The sequence below is a fragment of the Hippichthys cyanospilos genome, chromosome 12, assembly GCF_059441005.1.
Source record: "Hippichthys cyanospilos isolate Australia breed blue-spotted pipefish chromosome 12, RoL_Hcya_1.0, whole genome shotgun sequence".
Classification (NCBI taxonomy): domain Eukaryota; kingdom Metazoa; phylum Chordata; class Actinopteri; order Syngnathiformes; family Syngnathidae; genus Hippichthys; species Hippichthys cyanospilos.
The window spans coordinates 14,250,948-14,263,509 of NC_142380.1; the positions used below are offsets into that span (position 1 = coordinate 14,250,948).

General features: G+C 37.2%; 1 protein-coding gene across 1 annotated transcript; it reads right to left on the reverse strand.

The window, feature by feature from the left end:
- Window positions 1-1,592: 1,592 nt before the first annotated feature.
- On the reverse strand, window positions 1,593-7,245 carry LOC148415007 (calcium-activated potassium channel subunit beta-2-like). Its single transcript, XM_088430082.1, has 6 exons — window positions 7,030-7,245; window positions 4,177-4,273; window positions 3,737-3,856; window positions 3,431-3,601; window positions 1,971-2,166; window positions 1,593-1,877 (listed from the first exon to the last, which is right to left on the reverse strand). The coding sequence occupies exons 3-6, from the start codon at window positions 3,790-3,792 to the stop codon at window positions 1,593-1,595; spliced, it is 708 nt and encodes a 235-aa protein (XP_088286208.1). The 5' UTR covers window positions 3,793-3,856; window positions 4,177-4,273; window positions 7,030-7,245.
- Window positions 7,246-12,562: the final 5,317 nt, after the last annotated feature.

Consider the following 12,562-nt stretch of genomic DNA (forward strand, 5'->3'; position numbering starts at 1 on the left):
ATTACTGTGAGAACTCATTAACAAGATTGATGTCCTCACATAAAAGGATACAACATTAATTAACCTATAACAATAACATTATGACAGATACTTTGGGCAAATTTGTCATTTCAGTAGCATGTATCAAAATAGTAGCCCTTCTTTTTACTCATTACCATAGATGTAGTTCTCAGTTTCAGAAAGGTTGGTGATCCCTGGATTAGTAGGTTAAATCTATAGTTTTTATCAAAATGTTATATCCAGTGAAAAATCAAGACCCTGTGAGGAAGCCCAAACCTCCTTTTAAGCAGATTTTTTTATGCTCAACCATTATGTGTTAGCGTAAGAAAGACAATGTAGCACCTACTTGTAGTTTTTCTATTCAAGAAGTGGTATTTGACTGTTCATGATAGTGACATCTACTCTCATATATATTTGTTTTAATCTTTCAAATTTGACAGGGTTGTTAACTCTCTTGTCTGTAGTGTGTTAAATTTAGAAGACACTTTGCAGAGGCTTTTAGTAGGTTAAAGATGTGATGCACTTTTTGTGAGTAACCTTGATATATTATACAATAAATCTGGTTCCCCCCATTTTTACCATGAAACAATCATGTATATATCATCCCAGGTGACATTATAATGCTGCATACAAAAAGGAATTTCATTTCTAATAGAAAATGCATAGAATTTTAAATTAAAAAGAGGTGGAAAGTAATAAGATGATCCTCAAGTTATGAAGTACTGGCTTGACCTACTGTTTGTTTTGGTCACAAGAATAATTGCGAGCACATTTTCTGTTTTGTAAATTATACGATAGTACTGTGCAGGCCAAAAGTTTGGACATACCTTTTCATTCATTTTTAATGTAATGATGGCCTCTCCTTGTTCTGTAGTTATCATTTTGGGTCTTGTAATAATATGAATTTTTAAATTAAATTTTGTCAAAGGGCTATAGGCTGCGCATTAACCAGATGTGCACAACAGAACTGATGGAACCAACCCCAATGATAAAGCAAGAAATGTCGCTATTTAACCCTCTTCAACAACTCTTGAAGCTCATCAAGAGAATGCCAAGCATGTGCAACACGGTAATCAAAGCAGAGGATGTCTATTTTGAAGAAACTAGTATATAGAATATGCTTTCAATTATTTCACTGTTTTGTTTTGTTAGTTTTTTTTTAAATACATAACCCAATGTGTGTCCATTTACAGTTTTGATGCCTTAAAATAAAGAAAACCAATTGAACCAGAAGGTGTGTCCAAGCACTTGGCCTGTACTGTATGTGAAGAATGTCAAAAATACCATTTTTCTTTTCAGTCATGGACATGGATTGGATTATCTTGTATGTCATACATTTCTAATTGAAAACATTTCATATTGCATAACCAAAGTGTAACCAGTCTCCAATTTGATTCTCCAGTGTAACGACCCCATGTAAAGTCAATTTGAGTACGTTTTCTTCAGCCATAGGTGTTTCTTCATCGGGAACATTCATTGAGTTGCATCTTCGAGCTTGAGAGAACCAGCTGTCCTTAATGCCTGAGCCGAAGGCATTATTTCCCAAAATGCTCATTTGGTTAACGCTCCATCAAGTGTCCTTCACAACCATTTCACATCTTAATCTTTCCAATTTCCTCACACAATCTGGAGAGGTACTGTGTGAGCTTGACCATGACAATTATGAGGGCCCCCCCCACAAACATGCATGAAGGCCACATCAGCGAGTGGAATACCACACTGTGGTCATAGAGTCGAGTCAGGAGAACCATCTCCTGCTGCTCGCTGGGATCGTAGTAGCAGGGTACCTGCTGATTGGCCTTCAGACGTTCGGAGATGTTCATAATCATGATGTGCATTTGGGCGCTGTCCTTCTGGCACCTGGGCACATAGAAACACTGCAACGAAAGGACTGGCTGTGAGCAGTTGTTCACCTATTTAGTAAGGACTAACTCCAAATCCTATCAAGTAAATCCTCGGATACTACTCACTTCCGAGCTGGCATCCTGTGTCTCTTCATTGTGAGACAATCGACTGATGCGGCCTGTGTTGTTGACGTTGACGTAGACCTGCAGGCAGGGGTATCTGGAGACTCGCCAGCAGTCTGAGCCACAGTTGTAGGAACAGTTCATGTCTGCCGTGACCGTGGAGTTGACAACAACACACACACCTTCCTCTGTCCATGCACTGTTTCAACATTTAAACGGAGGAGCAAATTAAATGCAAGTATAATTATCCACAACAAACATGCACCAGATTCTTGTTAAATAATTTGTGTTTGGGGTTTAATTTGCTTACATTAGGCAGTCCATTGCAACACCAATTTACTTGATAGCCAAATGGTTTTTAATTACCTATACATGCCATAAGGTGGCAGCAAAGCACTACTTATCTCTAAATGAAATAACTAATTTCTAACCCGTGTTATCTATCAGTTGTGCACAATTTTTCATTGCTTAAAGCAAAATAACACTGCAGCCTATGGGATTTTGCTTTGTTGGTTAACATTACGCACATCAGACTAATCTATTGTGTATATTTTTAGTTTGTTTTATGTTTCTTTTGAAAGTAAAATTCAACTGGATGTGGCTATAGATTTGAAACTATGTTTTTGAAAAAAAAAAAAAGTGTCTGCCAAAATGCAGCATGTCGTGCAGCGAATTGAGCTCGCTGCTACCATACCATGGCCACACCTCAAATTTTTGCTTGGTATTCAGAGCAAAAATACATAAATAAATATCGGCTGTTATTATGGCCCCATATCTCAAATAATTCATTAGTTACATTACTTGAATTTTTATTAGTCACAGTACCTTGACACCAAACTGCCACTGGATGGCGGGGTAAACCTTCTTTTTTTTCAATGTGAATTTTGTTTTTCAGTCAAGTACCCCCTAATCAGTGCAGAGAAATGTTGGATAGTAAATGTTCAAAACACAGAGCTGTACCATTCGTGAATGATTCTTTCAATTTTGAAACTGCATTTTTAGTGGTACAATATCCCGGAGTGGGAATCCAGGTCAATCTACAGTTAAATGAACTTGTTTATCTGCTGATTGAGCCCCTTGAGGCTAAAGCCAAAATGTTGCAAAGAGTTGTACTGTAACACTAATTAGCAATGAGTTGCTTCATGTCCAATTGATTTGTCCTTTTTTTTTTAAAGGAAAATGTAATGTACTTGTCATGACATTAATAAGCATTATACAGTATAAGATCTGCTGATCACTACAGAAACCCTGTTTCATGTACCCCCTGAAGTGTCTTCATGTACCTCCATTTAAGAACCGTTGGCCTAAGCAGTAATCATTGCTTTGGTCTGAGCACATAAAAAGTGACTAGCAGCAGACATGTCTGCACGTTATCATTTCAATTTACAGGTAAAGAGAATGCAAAAGTTACAGTTTCTTATACTGTAAGAACAAATTCTGAACATGAGAATTTGTATGTTTACCTTTCAGCATATGATCGTAATATAGTGATCCCAAGTACAAAGTACATCATGACCGAGGAGAGGATCATTCCAAGACCCAGGAGAATAGCTCGATCTTCACCAGGCTTGAGAGCTGTCACGGTCTTTTTCTTGTCCAGTAAATCAACCTCTCGGATTTTCTGATAAATTGACCTGACAATAACAGAATGGAAGTGAGGGAGTAGTATTGTTATATTGAAGCCACATGGCAAACACAAGAGCCTGGAAATCAAAGTGCTTGTTTACAGAGCTTTTCTTGATACGCCTATCCACTTGCCCCTTCCTCACCTTTTTTCATTTCCTATACCCGTAGATGTATTTTTGGCCCCGGCCACAAAGAACATTTTTCTTGATGATCCTCTTCCACCTTTACTCACTGAAGTGGAACAGGGAGATTGCTGAAAAGACCTGAAATGAAAGATGAAATACTTTGGCAAAGAACTTACAGGAGCAACAACTCAAACTATACCTACCTTTGGTGCATGTCTCCTCCTATGCAGTATGATACTCAAAGAAATTATATCGATCTATGAATCTGCGAAAAATCCTACGCTCCCTCATTTTTATGATGTTCTCGAAACAGGGTCGTTCCACTTATGGTTAACTTCCTGGTGATGGTTACAAGGTAAACATCCCATTTTGAACACAAAGAAACACTAAAAATGTAATCTAGATGACAGATGAATGGTGTAATGCTGATAAGGGATGGGAGGAAGTGAAAAACCTACCCGCTGGATCAGGAACGCTGTCAACACAAAGTCATTGGGTCCTCGCTTGGCAAAACAACAACACCGTGCATGTGGATCTTTTTTCTCTCTGCAGCACCTACCATGGATGTAAAACATGCACATACATGACATTGTCCTTGACACAGCAGATGAATATTAGGAACTATCAGTAAGGGGTGCCATGTGTCCTTAAAGTATTTGGAATAAGGTAAAGGACCTTTGTAATTATATAAATTAATTGTAAGGTAGAATCCTTATCTCTAAATGTTTTACTTTAAATGAGGAAAAAGAACTTCTCTGTCCCTTTAATATTTTTCAGAAACAATTGAATAGTTACATCATCTTCTCAAACGCTTTCTCAGGTCTCACAGCTGTAAGTGACACAATCAATAAAGCGATGAGCGGACTAAGCAGTGTAAGAGGCAAAAATTAATCTGCAATCAAACCTTAATGGCTGCTGCCCAGTTCCTTCTGCACTGAAGCATTACAGCCACCCATTTTTAAAGTAAGGATCAATTTGTCAAAACTCACTGTGTTCACTCATTATTATTCAAAACATAACACTTTTAATCATGAGATGACATGAGGTTGCATGACTCACGCAGAGTGAGGGCTGAGAAGGAGTTTTATAACATATCTCAGACAAGCATCTAAGAATGATAATAGATTAGCTTCCTGGATATTTGTGATACTTTAAATTGGTTACTAATGTGTAACAATAATTGACAATGTGAAGAAAGATCAAAAGTATTGGCTTGAACAGATAAACCCCACGAAATTTTTACCAAAGGCTTTTGCAGTTGTGCTCATACTTACTGCCAATATACAATTACAAAATTCTTTGGTGTACCATCCATCATTGGGATTCAAATGAAACTGTAAGCCATTTCAAAATGGCATACTCATGAAAGAAACTAGCAATGAAGTAAAAAAATATTTGATTGTTCTGTCCCCCCGAAAAATGCCGGTATGTCACTAATTTCATTACAGTATGTAAATTCATTAGCGTAATTGCATATTGGGTTTTTGCTCGCAGTGTACACTTCTCTCAAAACAAAAACAAAAAAACACTCAATACTGTAACTTGATACTGTACGTTGAGTGTGATACGATTCAACTCAAATGAATTTCATAGCGCAGTTGTTAAAAAACAACCATAGCTTCATATGAAGCGCTTCAAGTAAAAAGGTGACATATAAAAAAAGGAGTTCAAATAATTAATAATATCATTGTAGTAAATCCAATAAAACACAAAACAACACTGACTTTCATGCTAAGTTAAAAGAAAAAGAATAAGAATGTATTTTAGGATGAGTTTTAAAAACATTAGCCTCCGTTTTGTCTGTACCTCCAGTAGTGTATGGAACAATTTAATTACATTTGAGTGTATAATTCAATTCAAAGTTGTTTCTCTTTTTTGTCATCTTTTTCACATTCATATGATTGAACCGCAATAGTATAAATGTGGAATTTTCATCATAAGATATATCTCTCCTATAAAAGACAAGTCAGTGCATATCTTGATATATTTTACGTGGAACGACGAGATTACATCTTTTAATTCAAAACCTTTTTTTACAAATGTCTGATCAAATCAATTTTTCATACAACCCTCATTGTCATTACAGTAATTTGTATGGCTAACAGATTTTACAATCACTTTGTAATAACAATGAAATGCAGAGGAACTACAAATATTATGATGGGATTATTAGTAGGGGCGTGAGATTACAGAATAATTGCAATCAATTAATTACATTCATAGTTATTGCTGATTAGATCTTTTTTAATGCCCAGCGGGCTTGAATCACTCCCTGAAGTGGACAGTGGTAGGCTGTCATAATGTTTAGCATGATCTGATAGGTTCCTGTTGTCGGTAGGAGGAACAGAAGAAAGAAGTGAGAATGGAGGAGCATGCAAGAGTTGTCTAATCACTGAATGGTAAACTTAATTTAAACAATGACAGCACCTTTGATTATATGCCTCCTTTGTGGGAAGGAATTTGCTTACCACAGAAGCAGCTCAAGTTTAGCCTACTATATGAATGCAAAGCATCCAGTAATGACTGCAGCCAAGATAGCAACAAAGAAGCTAAAGGTGTGACCTTAAGAAACACTCTTTGCCAAACTAAACTTGAGAAAAGTTTAGTTTGAGCAAGTCTGCGACGAACCAGATGAGCAATGTTTTATTTGAATGATTATTTTCCATTTATTTGGCGATTGACAAAAGTGCACCATTCCAAAAGAGCACTGGTCTCAAATACAACAAATGTTAGATGGTTACATTTACAACTGTTAAAGAAAATACAGGACTGAAATTACTTTTTTAAATTGCTGTGTATATCAATTTTCGGATATCTTTAAGGGTTTTTCTCAGATATTTTAGGTGGTATTAAAATGAGATCAATTACATAAATTATGTACAGATCCAAATGAATTAATCTCTCAAGTGTTCTAATCTCTTGACAGCACAATTTATATTATTGTCATACCTCTGATCCTCATCCCTATGAGGAAACCATACTGATGAAACTCCTAAATATACAAGTCATTTAGTTTATAAAAGATAAACAATTAAAGTTTGAATTAATTCAGATGCAGTCATAATAAATTGACCATGAAGTGTACAAAAACTGAAAGGGGTGGAGCCGAGATGAATTATTCGCAAAGTAGTAGAAAAACAAGCCATCAAGTTTTTGGCCAAACACTATTTTGTTTTTGTTATTGTACAGTATTAGATTACCGTTTGATTACCGAGATGAGATAAGAAGGAAATGATTGAAGTAATCATGCTTTCCTGAAACTGTCTTGTACAAATTTGCATGCATTTCCACCCCAAAAGAATCGCACTTACATGATTTTGATGTCGTGTCTTACAACTTTTCTCCGTCGTGTGAGCACGCTGGCCATTGCGTCCCAAGTGCCTCAAGTTCCACACATACCTGTATTGATTTCAGCTAAACATGGACACATACATAATAAGAATCACCATCTCACTACTTCAACTAACTTTACAGATAAACTAAAGCGTATAAACTCCCTATAGAGAGGTTCACTTGTTGTTCTTCATGCTCCATGTTCTACAGAGGTTGGACTTACTGTGACAGGTGACTTCCTGTCAAATAGCTCATACGGAATGGCTAGTGTCACTTCTGAGTGATTTACAGGAAAGGGCTGGCGGTCACTTGGAGTCTAACCTTGCACAAACCTCAGAGGCAGCTGCAACAGAGAGGAGGGGAAAAAAAGATTGAGATATTCAAGCAAAATTTGGATTTTCCAGAAACTATTTCAAGACATGATCCAGCATCTAAAAATGTTTCATCTGAGGAATGAATGAATGGAATCATTGATTAAATGTTTGTTGTTGTTTTTTTTTAAACTGTACTTTACAACAGTGCTTCAAAAATGAGGGTCCGAGTACCTCTGAGGGTAAAAGAACTCGGGGTTTTAAAAGGGTCTTTGCAGGTATCAGCAAATCAGCAATGAAACGCCTTTTTAATACTGGGACAACAATACATTTTCAAACTATGGGCAAATTAAATGGAACATGAAATAATGTATTGCTAAATTGTGCTAAAGCGATACCATGGTAAAATGTCACTTACTTTTATTTTTAGTTTAGTTTTAGATGAATGCCCATTGCCATTACTGACACAATTTCCCAGCAGATGAGACAGAGAGAGAAAAATACATCGTAAGGTGGTATATCATTGAAAAAAGCTTGAGAATCACTGCTTTGCAGTAATTTCCTTTGTTATTACCTAACTGTATTTCAAGGCTAACCCTAACCCTACAGCATGAGCATATAATAGCTGGCCAAATCTGCAGACTCTATCTCATAGGTGCTCCATGTTCTTGCAAAGTGTGACTTCACCCAGCAGGAACTTTTTGTTCAGACCTTGGGCCAACTGCTCCAAGTCATGGAATCGCATATGTTAAGTCTGACGCACACAAGATCATCTGACCTTACTGTACAGTATACATACTGTATATCATGTATGGTTGTGACTGATGTGGCTTGGTTCACATTTCTTCCAGTTGCCGCTCTCCTGTCTTGAAAGCGTGAGTGAATGAGTGGTAAATCTTGATGGCATGTGACAGACCCCAACTGTAAAGCAGGTGTTTATTTCTATTTGTATTACTTTTTAGGATCAATTACAGAGCTCATACAGATGATGGTGGAAAACTGGTGACCATTAATCCAAATTATTCTCCAGATTGGCAATGTTCCATGGATAACTTGTATTTATTTTAATTTGTAAAAACCATTTGATTCTAGGGGTGTTTCCTTCCACTTTGTTGGTATTCCAAGCACAAACTTGCAATCAACATGCTCTTTGATGAAGAATGTGTCAGCATGTATTTTTGCCTTGTCCTTCCAGTGATTATTGCTTCTCTGTCAGGTGTTGTGTTTGATGACTTAAAATAGCCACAAGTGAACAACGCACCCTGGGAACACCTACCTGAACTATGTAAACAGTGCAAAGCCCGAATTAAAAGCAATTTGTAGTCATTCATTTATGATTCCCGAAATTGTTTAATTTATTTGCCATTTCTAAAACAAAAACAAAAAAATTAAAGAACATTTTATTAAACACGGAAGAGCAACAAATCTTAATATTCATTATTAGTCAGAATGTATCCAATCAAGTGATTGCGTGAATATAGAATAACTTTGTCATTCCAGCAAAATGCAAGAGCATGCCGTTAAGATTAAGCAGTAACCTCATCTAAAGTGAAACTATGTGCTATTGGGAGACCACCAATAGGCCACATAGTGCTCATCTGTCAACTTGCTATTTTTTCTTTTGCTTTACGAGTAGCTGCATTAAATTTCATTTTACATTTTGGAATAGTGATGGTTATTGAATCTGTGCAGTATTTGGAATATTACCTACCTCTTCCCGATGGGCTGTTATGATAATCCAGACTTTGGTTACAACTGTCAGCAGTGGCTTTCCAAATTGTTCTAGTCTCTCGGGGCCGGCAGCTGGCCACCACATATTTAAATTTAAGAGCAAACAGGATGACTGCCATACCTGTGGAAGTAACATGAGTTTCCTGTTAAATTTTGTCATACTTCAAACGGTATTGGTTCCAGCACAGTGAATGAATGGCTGGTTGTGACTGGCAACAGTCTGTGCTTGTTGTTGATTGTTGTTCATTTCAATGTTGTTCCAGGCACTTGTGCACCTCAAAGGAAGAATGCAGAGACTGTTATTTCAACCATCTCTCTCTGCTTTGCGAAGTGCACTATGTTGTGGAGTCCAGTAACATGAAAGCAACGTCTTCCAGATGTTACCATTTTGTGCCACAAGGTGTCTCTCCAACATTATGAAGCTCACAACTGTGTGCTTAGGCGTCAAAGTCCAGTCCACGATAGCGGGTTTCCTGCATGTTTTGGATGTTTCTCACTCCAACACACCTGATTCAAAAGATTAGGATCATTCACAAGGTACCGCAGAGCTTGCTGATAAGCTAATTATTTAAATCAAGCGTACTGAAGAGGGAAACATCAATAACCTGCAGGATACTGGCCTTTGAGAACTGGAGTTTGTCACCTGTGAACGGCCTCTCCTCATGGCAAGGACAAATAGTTAATAATTAACAGAACACACGCTTCCTATACAATGCAAATATTGAATTCAATCTGTCTTTTCAATAATACAAGAAAAAGGAATGCATATTCAATTCCATGGGTGTGAAAACATTTGTGGTCCTGCGTCACAATGGACATTTTTTTAAGACAAATGGACCAGGTGATTAATATATACGGTTAATACAATAATAATAATAATAATAATAATAATGATAGATGCAAAAGTATTTATTTGAGTAATAAATTAAATTATTATTGATTACCTAATTTAATTTGAAAGGATCAAATATTTCCATGCAAACAACCCCAATCCTGTGTATATGGTGTTGCAGGTTGCTTCCTCTTCCTCTCAAATGTATGGCCAGTCATTCTCATTCAATGGTTGCTTGTCAATGTGATCTGTGATTGACAGGCAATTACTCAAGTGTGAACACCACATCTCATCAAAAGTCAGGTAAGAGAGACTTCATTCAGCCATCAATTTTCTAAAGCCGCGAATCCTCACTAGGGTCACTGGCTTGCTGGGGCCTATTCCAGTCGTCTTCCGGCAGTCGGCAAGGAGAACCTGGACTGGTTGCCAGTCAATCACAGCTCACACAGAGACAAACAACCATTCACACTCACACACACAACTCTAATGAGGACAAACTTTATTATGGATGGATGGATGGATGGATGGATGGATGGATGGATGGATGGATGGATGGATGGATGGATGGATGGATGGATGGATGGATGGATGGAACAAATAAACTTGGCTACAATCATTGCTAATCCCCTTTGTTTTTATGAGTCTGTTCCTCATAGCAACAGGCTATAGAGCAGATCAAATTCTATGAGAAGTGCATAATAATCGTTGTTCTGCTTACACTGCCCATTCCAGTAGGTGTGCAAAGAGAACAGCACTGTACTGTGTACTGCTAGAAACCTCCTCTCATTCCAATTCAGTTATACCTAGGCCTGGATTTAGCCTTGGAAAAATACCAAATCCACAGCAAGAAAGACACTTGCCAAACATGAATGAATCTCAGCATGATGAGAAAAAAAAAGATTCAATGGCAGATAAAGCAGTCTTTTTTTTTTATGTTTTAATCTAAACATAGCAGCAATGATTGCAGGCTACCCTTGAATACTACATTTGGAAGTGAATTTAGATTTAAAGTAAAGAAAGGCAATTCTATGTCTTTGTTTTCTAAGAGCTAAAAATAGCTCTTGCTGAGCAGGCACTAAAACTGACATAAGGTTCCTTCTACTGCTCCATTTTCCTCTTTCTCCTTTTTTGTATCTTAAAGCATCTTGGAATGAAAAGCATCCAGAAACTATTCACACACATTTCATTACATGCACATGAAGATTAATATCTGTCCATGCAATCTCACTGCCATTTTATTCATTGAGCTGTGAAAACTAAAATAGTGAATGCCTATTGCAATCATACTCGTGTCACTTTTGGTAGATTTACTAATCTTGACAAACAATTCCACTCTCATTCAGCCATAAAGATGAAATCAAAGCAATTCTGTAGTTCTAAGATGTTAGATGAAGCACACTGCCACGAATACTTTATCCAAGCTGTACAATGTCAACAGGTCTACCTCATATTTATCAACAGTACTGCTATGCTTACAGTATATCCCCAGCAACCTTGTGTTATTGTTGTGCAGATTTCTCCCTGCCCCCACTGTCATGGCTGCACTCCTGCTTGTCACATTTATAGCTAGAATGAGTACTCAGATCTAATTTTAAGGCAATTCAAACAGATTAATATGAAGCAAGTTTTAAATATTTTGTATGAATGTAGAGAATGCAGTATTCAAATATGAGAAATCATTAACATTATTTTTGAAATTGTATTGCACATTAATTAATTCACAGTTTGCATTAAACCTGGTTTGGTAGGAATTTGCCTCATCATTAGTGGGAAACACCCGCACTCAGTGGGACTGCGGCACATGTATTTTGATCGCTCCTAGCTCGATGAGAGAGAAGCAAAGAGACATCATATGGGAAACCACTTATGCTTGAACTAACCAGCAATAAATTAAGGATGCAGTATTTCAGTATTTCTGTATGTATCCAAATCCATGATTGCCAAAAACAACTATATAAAGCGCAGTCACAGTTTTTACATCTGTGCAAGGAAATTATGATGCACTGTGTTGCCCAGTCATCCGTAATTACTTCTGAGGATGTGGCAAAGGATGTGGGAGACAGAGAGTTGCAGATAAAAAAAAAATAGATGAGTGCTGCAATAATTGAGTGGGAGGAAAGATCAGACGGCTCAGAGGCTGTAACTGCAGTATTTCTGCTTCAAAAAAAATCCATCACTTGTTTTATACCATACTGTACTAGCGAGAAATACTGCATAAACCTATACGGTATCATAAATTATAGTAGTATGCTGAAACACATGAACCAGATTAAGCCTTTTTTTGTGTTGTATAGGAAAGAACCTTAAACACTATCATTTATTCGTACAGAAGACAATATGAGTCGTGTTACAGGCAAATAGCAAGCAATGTATGCTCTGGAAAAAAAATGCTGCAGGTGCAACAATGCCGTTGAAAGCCCTACAAATGGAATATTTCATACAATGTCATCATCCAGCATGGAAGCGGGCAGCAGCAGGGTGGCAATGTCCATCAGCAGAGCAGAGATGAGTCACTCCTCAAATGCTTGCAGTGTGATACAGGTTAAAATTATGACAGTGATTTCTGAAGCTCACTACCCACATTTGTAGTAAGAGTTGACAGTCCAATCCCCAGCTACAGAAGCTTGTACGTTGTCC